This window comes from Melozone crissalis, unplaced genomic scaffold (genome assembly GCF_028551555.1).
Source record: "Melozone crissalis strain CALT ecotype California unplaced genomic scaffold, PUWL_Pcris_2 ptg000018l_1, whole genome shotgun sequence".
Taxonomy (NCBI): Eukaryota; Metazoa; Chordata; class Aves; order Passeriformes; family Passerellidae; genus Melozone; species Melozone crissalis.
This window is the reverse complement of record NW_026535796.1, coordinates 20,153,462-20,166,064: the sequence shown is the minus strand read 5'-3', so window position 1 is coordinate 20,166,064 and position 12,603 is coordinate 20,153,462. Positions and strand designations below refer to the sequence as shown.

The 12,603-nt window shown below is 42.4% G+C and overlaps 1 protein-coding gene across 4 annotated transcripts in view; it reads right to left on the bottom strand.

Moving 5' to 3' along the window:
• Positions 1-4,716: 4,716 nt before the first annotated feature.
• MAPKBP1 (mitogen-activated protein kinase binding protein 1) overlaps positions 4,717-12,603 on the bottom strand; it is a 96,311-nt gene continuing 88,424 nt past the window's right edge. For all 4 annotated transcript variants that reach the window (XM_054275060.1, XM_054275063.1, XM_054275062.1 and 1 more), the window contains 4 exons: positions 11,175-11,485; positions 9,476-10,387; positions 6,034-6,119; positions 4,717-5,025 (listed from right to left, as the gene is read on the bottom strand). In XM_054275060.1, the coding sequence (XP_054131035.1) occupies positions 4,732-5,025; positions 6,034-6,119; positions 9,476-10,387; positions 11,175-11,485 (1,603 nt within the window). In that variant the 3' untranslated portion in view covers positions 4,717-4,731. The remainder of the gene's footprint in view (positions 5,026-6,033; positions 6,120-9,475; positions 10,388-11,174; positions 11,486-12,603) is intronic.

Sequence of the window (12,603 nt, the reverse complement as noted above, 5' to 3'; positions counted from 1 at the left end):
TTCCCCCGGAAAACGAACCGCGGGCGCAGTGCCCCAATGAGTCCCGCAGCTCAGTAACAAATGGTCACGTTTTTATTGAAACAGTTTAAGACACGAAGTACAAATGGATACAGAGTTAAAAACAGCTCCCGGGGGAGCCTCACAGTGCAAAAAAAAAAAAAAAAAAACAAAAAAAAAAAAAAAAAAGAAAAGAAAAGAAAAAAAACTACAACAAAAAAAAAAAACCAACCAACAAAGGGAATTTTTAATTCTTTCCCCAAATAATAATTAAAAAAAGGACAAAGTATTATTTTGCCTAAAGCCGAAAGTATAAAAACACGCATTTATAAATAAAGCAGGAAGGGTTTTTTGTTTGCGTTTCACAGGAGTGAAGGAAAAGGGCAGTGCAGGAGGGGGTCGGGTGAGGAGGTGCCGGCCCTGCCCTGCCCGAGGCGCAGCAGGACGCGCGGGGCGCACATGGCTTGCTCCGGGCGCGGCCGCCCCGCGCGGTCCCCGTGTGACACGAGCACAGCCCCAGCCGCCCCGCGCCCTTCACACGCGCGACCTGAAACATGGGACACGCCGGACCTTACCCAGAGAAGGAACCACTTGCTCCCTCGGGGGGCTGCTAGAAGACCTGTCTACCATTTCAATGAGGTTTTTGTCATTTAGTGTCCTGGATGCTACACATCCAACGGGCTGGGGGAAGACACTGTATACATGCACGAGTTTACCAAGGGTGTTTAAATACCTGCATTTCTTTTTTTTTGTTGTTATATATAAGTATATACATATTCGTTCTTCTTAAAAAATTAAGTTGGTATGTTTCTACTCCCAGAAAGAAACGTCCCAATTCCTCTGAGTCATGATGAAGTCTTTAAAACGGGGAGGCTGGGGAAGGGGCTGCTGTAAAGCCATGCCCCAGTCATCACTTGGGAGATGGCATGGAAAGGAGAGGACAACCTGAGAGAGGAGGTGGAAGAAAGGGATGCCCATACACACAGCTCCCGAGTGCCACTGAGGGATGGGGAGGATGAAGGTGTTACCTGCTTGCAGCAGGAAATACAACAGTTTGCTGCCATTTCAGGTTGCAGCCCTTCCTACTGTCCCAATTCAAGAGAGCCCTTAAACGAACTGAGGGATTCCACAGGCAAAGCAGTACTATTTGCAAGATGGAAAAGAAACCTAAAACTTCTCATTTTGACCAGGAATGTTGGGTTGAAGAGGGGAAAATATATGCAATGAGGATAGGTAGATCCAAATTATTTTTTCAGGCTTTATGTTAAACAAATAACTTATCATAATATAGGTATCTTGCTGTGCCTATGCTAACACCCACCAGTAAAAGGGATCACAAACCATTAAGAGGGATAGACTCAAATTTATTACCTCCTCTGACAAGCCTCTTGACTTCCCAGGCAGTTACCATTCATTATTTCTCTACCTGGCCCAATGGACAGCCTGTAGTGAAACATGTTCACAAGGTGCAAATGCAATGCATTTATGCTCTTTTTGTTCTGTAAACTAGAGGTTTTAGGAATATTTCCTACTGCCAGCAATAGGAAGTTAGCAGGGAACAATTAGTTAGATCAGTCTTAAATTATCAAGAGCAACACTATCCCCTTACCCCTCTCAGCAACAAACTTGTGGCACCATTTACCAGGCTTCTAATCAATTCAAAGCATCAAAGCCTCAAACAAGCAGCTCAGGACTTTGCCATTTAAGAAAAAAAAAATAGCTGCTTAGAGAACAGTTGCAAGAGAAGAAGCAAGAGGCTCAACAGAACATATTTCAAAACAAACTCCTTCCCATTCATCCTTCAATTACAGATCACCATCTCCAAGTCCTATATCTACTTTCCTGAAGCCTTTTGGTATTGTATCATTCACAGGTATTGGCCAAATGGTGTTCTTCAGACCAAAACCATCTCTACTTCTACTGTTTTCCTGAGTCTCCTACATACACTGTTCTAAATTTATGTTAAACTACACAACCATTCTCCAACTGATCTACTTGCCCAACACTTTTCTTACCATTATTCTGATCAGATTTTACCTATGGTTTCCTGTATACAGCCATGACCCATTGCAAAGTCCATTCTAGGAAATAAAACCCGCTCTGATCAGCTTAAAAACCAGATTTGCTTCACACAACCTATTTCCAAGGAGCTTTGTTCCATATCTCTATGTCAGCTTTGCTGGTTTTTGACCTTTACTTTCATGGTCATTTCATTCTCACCACTTGGCTCTTCTGTATCATCTCTGACCTTTTTGTCACTACCTCAATGTTTAAATAATAAAATGGTATAAAATTGCACAAGGAAGTAATATAAAGGACCCTCAAACCATTATCAACAGTACCAAAATACACCTGGGTTCAAGGGGCTGCTATTTTTCCTGAGTGTCTTGTGGCCCCAGTACAGCAAGACTGGCCCCTGTATACTAGGACATATGTTCACAGTCTGAAAGTGAAAGAACAGGTCACCTCAAAAGCAAGCTTGACCCACACTAACTCCCATCACAGACCCAACATGGCTGTTATCACACATTCCACTCATGGCATCTCCAGCTCACCTTTTCACTGCCAGAAACTTCCTCTCTGGTTTCCAACTTGCCTTCCTTTGCAAAACCTGTCTGTGCAAGAGAAGCTGCCCATGGGACTGAGCACACCAGCTGATTCAGCAGAATACAGTGCAGAGAAGGGACTAGAAAACAACCCCTTTAAAGTTTCAGTATAAGCCCATGGAAAGAAAGGTTAGCAAGGACATCTGAAACATGATTAGGCAGATTTCAATTACAGGCAGAAGGAGCTGGAAAGCTCTCAAAATGTTTCCCATGCTGCCATGTCCTGAAGCACTCAGCAGTGATCAGGCAGCAAACCTGTTTGGGGGGGAGACAGAACTGCAGATTATTCAGCTTAGAGTACTCAGGAGAAACAAGTTGTCCCATGCCAGTCTGGCCAGACCAGCAGAAAAAAAGCTGCATTGCAGATCTGCAGTCACAGAAAGTCAACAGACCACATTTCCAAGTGCCACAGGGTTTCAGAGAAACAGCAGCCAGGACAGTAAAATGAAAAAACCTGCTTCCACCCTGTAACCTCTGCAACCAAGTGATGCAGTCTGACTGCCTCTGACTGACTTCCACAGATGCTAGCAGTCTCTCTCCCATCAAATTCTTGTTGCTTGCGTTAGTTTTATGAACTCGGATTACACTGTGCTGTCTTAAAAATAAATGCAAGACAGACTGGAGATGCAAGAAATAAAACATTTCGTGTATTTTCCCCTGTTGTTGAAAGGAATGGGAGTAAGGGGGAAGGTGCTGAAGAATTTCATTGGTTTAAAATTGTTTTCCTTAGCTTATATCATTGACCTAAAAAACATCATCGGACAATTTTAAGCCACAACAGACACAAGTTAGCATGGGTTTAGAGAAGCTTCACAGGGCAAGAAGAATATTGCACATACAAATGCAAGAAGAGAAGATTCTGTTTCTCAGACCAGAAAATCCTTAAAAGCAAAGAAGCTAGAGGCAGGAGAAATAGTGGTCATCACACCCCAAAATATCTCATTTGAAGTTCTTAGGAAATAATTTTATGAGGGTATTTGAAATAACTTTACAAAAGGTAAAAGAATCCCAGCTTTCTTGTGATGTAAATGTTCTGTTTTCATGTAAAGGCAAGGAGAAAACATTTTCCTATCACAGTGAAATGAACAAATGACACAGATGAGCCATGGCACTGAAGATCTCTCAAACCCATAGTGACACTGTACGAGATGGAAACCATCTTTTCCATGTCACTTCTCCAAAAATAAATCACAACAAAGTCAATATCCAATTCTTAATCATGAAAGCTGGCTGAAATAAACTTTTGTATTGTATCTAAATCCAATTTTTAAAATGTCTGCAGAAAACCCAGTCTGAAGTATTCAAATTCCAGATTAAAAATACCACTGGATGAATTCATAAAGTAATCTCCAAAGCATGGCCCAAGGGATACAGAGCCTTTCCCTTGAGGTGAATGCAGATAAGATACAGTGTGGGGACTATTTTGACACAATAGGAAAGCAGACAGGGTTGTCATAACAACAGCAGGATTACTGCAGGGAACAAAACCAAGGCAGGAAAACCAAGAACAGCAAGAAAAGATCTAAGCAGAGAACAGTTCATTAATTGCACAGACACTCCAGCCTGTCTCCCTATTGGGGATTTATAATACAGAGATTGTTTCTCGCTGGGATATGGCAAAGGGATTGACAGTTTTTTTAAAGGACAAAGGTAACAGCCACAAACGTGGCATAGAGCAACAGTCAAGAGAAATAAATTAATAAATAAACCAATAAAAAGTCTGATTTCTTATTCTTATGAAGTCTTGGAGAGGAAGGGATTGGCTTCACATTGACCTTTGCTTTTAGTCAGCAGTTCAGAATTTCTTGGATAAACTGGATTTTCTTTGTATTTTAGGTGTCAAACATCCTGATCTCCCGGCTATGAAGAAATTTCAAGGCAATTTCTCCAAACTCCTCTTTCAAGACTTTGTTTAGAAGTCTTGGAAGTTGAAGACCATTGGGAAACAAATATTAAAACTGTGGCCAGCACATTGCTAAGAATTGGAACAAGTCAGTTGTTGGAGCCTGAGGAAATCAATTTATAAATGTATCCCCACCAGCCCTAGACCAGCTGATGGTAGCATTGGTCTGAAGCTCTCTCTGTGGTCCTCTTCTTGCAATTATTTCAAACACCTGAAAGCCACCCCTCAGAGTTTTTTGTCCATGCGTCGTTCCACAGCTTGCAGCAATAGCTCCGAGTACTGTTCCAACAAAGCGAGTGTCTGCTCATCTCCCAAACTCTTGGGACTCGGTAGATTGGCACCACATCCCTCATTCAGTGGGCTAGTGTTATCTTGTGGCTTCACCAGTGCCTCCTTGTCTTTTGGAAGCTCTTCTGCATCCTTCAGAGAGTCCAACTCTTTCTTCATGGAGGAGAATGCTTCTGTCAGGAGGCCTGCTATTTTATCTTTGTCAGTAGAAGATTCCGTATCGTTTAGTACCTGAAAACAAAGAGGAGGGGAAAACAAGGAATGCATTGGGGTTCAGGTAGAGCACCAAGAAAGCAATTTTAGCCCTTGAGGGAAGTAAAGCCATAAAGACTTGCAGACCAATCAAGTCTACTTTTCTTCAGCATTTGGGTCTTCCTATTTAGACATATAGCAGGACATGCATCCAATACTCCCTAGCTGCACAAAATCCAGAGGCATTAGTCCAATAGGACAGAGATGAGAAGCACATTTTTGAGCAGTGTTCCCCTTATAGTGGGCTTAAGGAGGTACTGTGTTTCCCAGCTGCAGCACAGGGCCACAGTCTCCAGTCCCTCCTGTCTGCCAAATGCAGCTGGTCCCAGGAACAGAGCAAGGTCAGAGAGCTAATGCAAGTGCTGTGGCCAGAGCTGCAGAGGATCATGTGGCAGATGCTCACCATCGAAGTCTCACACTCATTGCAGGAGACCTGACAGATCAGTGCTAAGAAAAGGACCAAAGAGCTGTTATATCGCTCTGCATGTAGCTCTGGTCTAGAGGTGAGAGGGACAAGCAAACAGCTGCATGTTCTCTCACAGCTGGATTCCCATGGTATTCCACATTTGCTAATCCTTTTCCCAGGCATCAAAGACAAAGAACAGATGGGGTAATAAAACTCAAAGCTCCTGTAATATTTCATATCCCTGAAATACTGTATAACCATTAATTCATTCCCTAATATCCCTTTGAAAAAGAGCATACTGTTATCTTCAGTTTACAGATAGGCTAAACAGACTGAAAACTTAATTGATTTGCTCAGAGTACCATAGCAAATCATTGGAAAATCCAAGAGCTAGAAATCAGAAGCACCTGGTTCAAGTTGAAGGTGTAGTCAAGTGGACAGCCAGACAGCTTGTGTCACTGAACACACAGTCAAGAGAACACCTTGAGGCAGCAAGCATTTACATCTGTGTAAGATGCCTGTGGGCTGTAAAGCCCAGCTAGTGTATCAGGGTCTGTGTGTGAGGTCACTCAGTCACTCACCCTGCGGTAGAGGTGAAGGGCTCTGCGCATGCTGTCCTGGAGCTCGGACACCACATGCTCACACTGCTCTATGCTGATGCCCGCCTCTGCAGGGAGGAAAACATAAAAGCACAAGGTAAGGCACAGACACTCTACTATCCACAACCTCATAGTTTGGAAAGAAAACACGCTTTTTAATGCATATCTGAAAGACCATGCACACACAACTTGTCATTCAATATTTAGGGCTAGTTTGAGCAAATCATTAAATAGGCATATTCTGTATGAGCTTTCCTTCATACTAACTAGACATGCTGCTTGCTTCAAACACCCCTATTTTTCCAGTCTTTAGACTCTCCAAAGTCAGCAATGTTTTTCCTCAAGCTGCACATTTTTGTTACAGTCACAGATAGTCACAGATTACCCATGTGATTTCCAATTGCAATTAAAGCCATATTTGTATGGGGACTTCCAGAGACACGAGGGCCTGATCCAAGGAGCCTCTAATTTAGCTTCTACCTAGTTAGAAATCTATAATCTTCCCCTCATGTATCCTTCTGCACAGAGTATTAAAAGCACAGAGCATGATGGATTATACTGAATTATTGCAACATTCTCTAGTGAAGACTGAGTTCCAGAGGAGCTGTGACAAGCAAACTCAGAACAGAATTGCATTGCTGAGCAACACATGACATACACTGGGGATAGACCATAATCCAAATCTAAAAAATAAAAGCAAGCAACTGAAGGACAGCATTTCCTGCCTGTCCCCACCAGATATTATCTCCAAAACATGAGCTGAAGGCCTGCAATCTTCTTACAATAAACACTTTCATGAGTTAGACATAAACCATGAACAAAGACATAGACACACAAACACAGTCTTCAATTTGCAAAGGCCTGGACAAAGGACATTCAACTTTCTTTAGTTACCCTAGCCCAAAATTTTGTCACGTGAGCACTGTAATTTCTGCAATTCTAAGAACACCATCTTTGAACAGACTGGAGAGGACCTAAGCTAATTTTTAAATACATCTAGATGATGCATAAACAACTACAGCTAGAAAAACATCTACTTATACATAAACAAAAACATCCACAAAGAACAAAGGAGTAAGAACAAATCCTTCCATCTGCATCCTTTGATCCTAAATCACCCGTGGAGTCTGAGGAGAGTGGGCTTCAGTGCAATCCAAGATTCTTGATTTCTGCCCCCTCCTTCCCTCCTTATGTTTGAAACCCAGCTGTTTCTTCTCATTTCTCTTTTCTGGATTTCTCCTCTGATCATTGTTTTTATGTTGGTCTCCAGCTCTGGGAGGCTCCAGTCAGGAGAAAGATCACAAAACCTAATATAAATGCTTAAGTAACAGGCATTTTCTGCCTCTCGGGTGTGCAGAGCAGAGCTCTTCAGAAACCAGCAGAGAATATTAAACACAGCAACAGTATCAAGCACATCTACAGCATCTTAACTGTAGTTGTCAAAACGCTTCAATAAGTACAATGAAGTCTCTTTATTTGTAGCTGTCATACAAGCAGGAAGTGGAAGGACAGAAAAATTAAGTGGAAATCCAAAGTAGCAGTGCAAGTCAGAAGAACAAGTCTCTATCAACAAGTCTATATCAAGTTTAGTTTTCATCTAAACTGCCACATTGTGATTCGCAGAAGCCACAGTAAGTTGTTCACAGCAATAGCCAACTTGGATCTAAACAGCTTTTCCAGCATCTGCCACTAAAAATCTGGGAAATGTGGTCTGCAAGAAGCTTAAGACTGACAGCTGCCTGCTGAGAAAAAAAAAACCAAAACACTGCAATTCACAGTGCTGTATCCTTCTAACTCACTAAAGGATGCTGTTAAACATGTTAAATATTCTGTCAGGGTGTGTTATGTCTTGGGAGTTGTTAAAAAAATAAAATCAATACTGAAAATCTTTATCTGTGCTACCTGTGTTAATTCTGCAAACTGACCAAAAGCCATTTGCTGTGTAGTCTGATTCACAAATCTAGAAAAGAAAACTCAGCCTAAAGAGCACAGACAACAACAATTCTGCAGTAGAATGTGATTCCACAGCTTCAGGCTGCATCTGGTGCTAGAAGAAACCTCACCCCTGTAGGGGGAGGGTCTGAAAATTTCAGTTGCACTCACTATTCTTCAGAGCAGCAACAGTATGATAACTGCAGGTCCTTTGACAAAATATCACATTTCCTGTTTTACATAACAGTGCTTCAATCTTAAGGCGTTTGATCTCTCTAGAAATGCAAAAAGAAAAAAAACAGTGCATCGGAACCAGATTAAACCTTCTGCAATGTTTTGGTGCAGAAATATTGTCCTTAACCATATTGTGGTGTACCATTCCAATGAATGGTGCAACAGCCTGGCACCACAGAAGGTAATTGATCACAGGATTACAGAGCTATCCTTTCTCAGATATGAGTAAAAACAACATAACAAAAGGGATAAAAGCTGTATAGTCCCTTAAGGTACAAGCTATCAGTGCAGTGGTTAACATTCAGCTTTCTAATGCACAACTCAGAAAGGTGTATTTCCTTTCTGATTGTGACACAAAAGAAAAACCTCAGGAGATGATGTGGAACTAAGCAGTGCCACAAACTCTGCCACTGGAGGTTTTCCTGCCTTAGAGGACAGGATTTCTGCTTCAATTTGAACTTATCTGCTAGTTTTCATTTAATTGAATTACCTTAAACTGAGACCTGTAACAGATCTTAGAGCTGGTTTCAGCAGGTGAAAGTTTTTCATCTTGTACCTCTTTCTCCAAACTAGAGATAATCCAAAAATTAATGCACATTTTTTATGTTCAAACCCTGCACATACTCAGTTTGCAGACATGTCCTCAAAGCAGAGTGATAACAGCACAAAGACCTGCTTGCTCTCACAGGCAGCTACAGCAAGGAGCTCACTTCCATGAACTTCATCTCATAGGAGAAAATTGTATGCAAACCCTTCTGGACCCTGCACACTTGCATATTAACAAAGGAAAGTTTGAGCTGCCTGGCATAACTTCATTGTCAGTATTACCTGTGATATTGGCCTGTACCTTCATTTGCTGGCCAAACGTGCTCCAAGAGGAGGGTGGGGAATGTGACCCATGTACTTCAGGGGATTCCCAGCATATCAGCTTTTAGTATTGACCACAAAGAGGTTTGAACCCCTAGAGGTAATTGTACAGCTAAATCACTAAAATCATGACAATTCTGAGGTCTACAAAACCAGCTAAGGAGGACTGTCAGACATAAGACCCAGAGGAAATGGAAACTAAAGACTGAGAAAAAGATGTTAGATTGAAGAAGTGTCTCACCATTGAGGGGATGGTTTATGGAACGAGACAGGTGCAGACAGGACGAGACAGGCCAGAAGCTGGACGTAAAGAAATGTGATGGGATCGTGAGGCGGTTCACAAAGACAGGAGACAGAAGGGGGAAGATAAGAGATGGGTATCCATGCACACCTGAGACCTGTGCCGAGGCAGTTATAGCTGTAGGAGACCTGGGCCTGATGGGGTCTAGTGGGCAAAGTCCAGGTTGGCTGTCTAGCACACAGGCGATGCCGGTGATCTGCTCCCTGCCCCTGGGCAGTGTGCTCTCAGGAGAGCTAAGTTGCTGGCCCTCTGACACTTCCCTCAGTTTTAGACTAGTGACCCCTGGCTCATCCTGGCAATCTGTCCTTGAGACTGGATAATCCACTGGGCTCTCCTTAGCAAGCCCTGTTGAGACCTCTCTACCAGGAACTAGAAACCCAGCAGTTTGATTCTCCCTCTTGGAGGTTCGGACCTCAGGAAAAGAGGGCTTCTTTTTAGAGGCCCCAGCAGGTGACTGTGGAGACTGTGGCTCAAGCAGGGTTTTTGCTTTGGTAGTGGGTGAGAAGGAGGCCAGTGTGGGTCTATCAGGCAATGGCTTGGGAATGTCAAGAATCAGATGTGCTCGGTTTGACGATGCCAACTTGCTGTGGAAGGACTTAGGAGATGAGCAGTTTACAACTGGCTGGAGTGCAGGTTTCACTGGAACATTTTCTTTCACTGGCAGCTTAATCTTCTCAGCATCTGATGTGGAACTAAACTGTGTCTTCTCTGTCACTGGAGGACTAGTCCTCCCATCAGTCAACACTTCAGTGGAGCAACCAAGGTACAGATTTTCCCCTACAGATACGCTCCTTGACATCTTAGCCCGGAAGCTGGTTGTGGGGTTCATGTAGGACTTTGGTTTTGCAGCCCTGACATCTTTGGCCAGCAGAGCACCAGATCCATCCATCTTCAACATACTGGCTGATAACACCCTGCAATTGTTAGGTCTGGGATCCTTCTCAACCACCAAAAGAGTCTGAGGACGCTGCTTGGCAGAGGATATCACTCCTGGACCCTTATCTGTGAAAATTAAGCAGATAAACATACCAAAAATAGACAAGAGCCTGCAGTGAATTCCTAAATTGGAATTTAACATGGCTCAGCTCAGCCCCTGTGAGATGTGTTCAGGTTAGTATCACCAAGCCTCAACAGCTTTCTTTTTTTGCCATCCTTCATCCTGCTCAGACAATTCTGCTTTCCTCATGAGAGAGATTTGTTCTTAACATGTATGGTCAGAAGACCTTGGACCACTGTGACTCTCAAGAGAGAGGCCAGAAGATGCAGGCAAAAACTGATATGTGCTGTTGTGGTGATCATTTGGGGTTTCTTTTTTGGTTTTTTAAACAAATTTTAAACTTATTAACGGTGAGTGAGTTACTTGTTTCAAAAATAGAGTTATTTCACTCAGTGGGCATGGATACAGTAAGCTCTCAGTTACTGTCTCTTCCCTCTTTCTCTCCTCCCCACCCTGGGGAGCTTCAGTCTTAGCTTGGAGCAACCACCCACAGCAAAGGAGACTATTTTTGCAAATACTTCATTTCACCCTTGCCAGTGCTTCTCCCACAGATGTCAAACAAATATCAGAGACTGACAATTAGAAGACCAGCATCTGCATTACAAATTAAAAATATTAAATAATATTTTAAATAATAATATTTAAAATATATTCCCTTGACAGGCTAGGAGTTAGAAGATATGTAAAGCCTGTAGCTCAGAATGCAGAAAGGCAAGTTTAATTTAACTCCTCCACTGAGTTGTCCCCATTTCATTCTCAGGTTCACACCATCATTCCAACATGTGTCCTTACCCTCATGCACGAGGTCATGCACTGACTGTGCCTTCCTCATGACTGCATTCACAGGCCCTTCTGGAAAGGAGGCAGTAACCCGTCCAGGAGCCATACCAGCTCTGCTGGGCTCCAAAGCTGATCTGCGCTTCTTCTGCACACAGGCAGCTCGATTTGAATTTACATTCTCCAGGAGCTGGCTGCTCTCCGATGCGTCACCAGGATGGCTGCTGTCATTTTTCAACAGGTTTGATGTAAACTGACTGGTCTGGGTTGGTGGCTCGATGGGCTTTGAAACCAGTGTCAGATTGGATGAAGAGAGTGACAGTCGTCTAAAGAACACAATAAAGAAATCCCAGTTAAAACAAGTAAGTGCGTTCCCCTGGATAGACAGGAACATGCATTAAGTTTCTCTGGAATTAACAACTCATCCCTGTCTGGACTTTTTTGAGTCAAAAATACCCTAATCTGTTACCACTTAATTCTACTCAACCCTGCAAACTCTGGTCTTCAGGCACTTGACTAGAGACTGCAATCACAGATAGCATTGAGTTGCTGTTTCCAGGGAGGACACCATAAAAAGTGAAGACAAAAGAGAAGGAAAAATTCCAGGCATAGGAGAGAGTGGGCAAAGTCAGGTCATGTCTTTTCTCTCAGCTCACCTTACTAAAATTTAAATCTTTTCAATTCTAAGATAACCCTAAGAGGAAGTAAATATGCTTTCCAAACATTATGAAAGCATAATGACTAGGAAAGCTGGTCAGTATCTCAAAGAGGAAAGCCTAATTTCCTCTTCCTCTCCACCTCAGACAAACACAGTGGGCTTACTTCAGAAAGGAGGCAACTTCCAATCTGGCATGTTTAAACAGCTGAACAGATTCAAAGCCCAGAGGTTTTCATAATCAAAAACTACCTCCCCTGTTACATCTTTAGAGCACCGGTGACTTCCTTCACTCATCACTGCAACTCTCCAGAAGCTTACACAATAGCTACCATTGGTTTTCTTCCCAAATATACATGAATTGGACTAAGAAGCATTTGTGACAGCAGCTGAATACAGCAATAACAAACAAACTTCCCTACCATACTGAATCTGGACATAGCGGGTGAACCTTAGAAGATGTATTCAAATCTGCTTAGTCCTATATAATGAAATTCCTTTGAACTAAGATTTTAGGTTGTCATTTTAGAGGAATACAGTATTTGTGTGTTTTAAAAATCTATGAACCCAAATCAATAAAAACATTGACCTAATGCTTTAATTTTTTAGATTTTATTTGTTTTGTTGGGATTTTTTTTTAATAACAAGGAAAACCATTTGCAGAGGCCTTTTGAAGTGCTTTGGTGTTGAGGGAATTTTGGAAGAATAATACCCCTGTGAGGCTTTTTGAGAGACACTATAACACCCTGCGAAGGCATGGGACCGAGAAACAAAGCTGAGTAAGAAAGG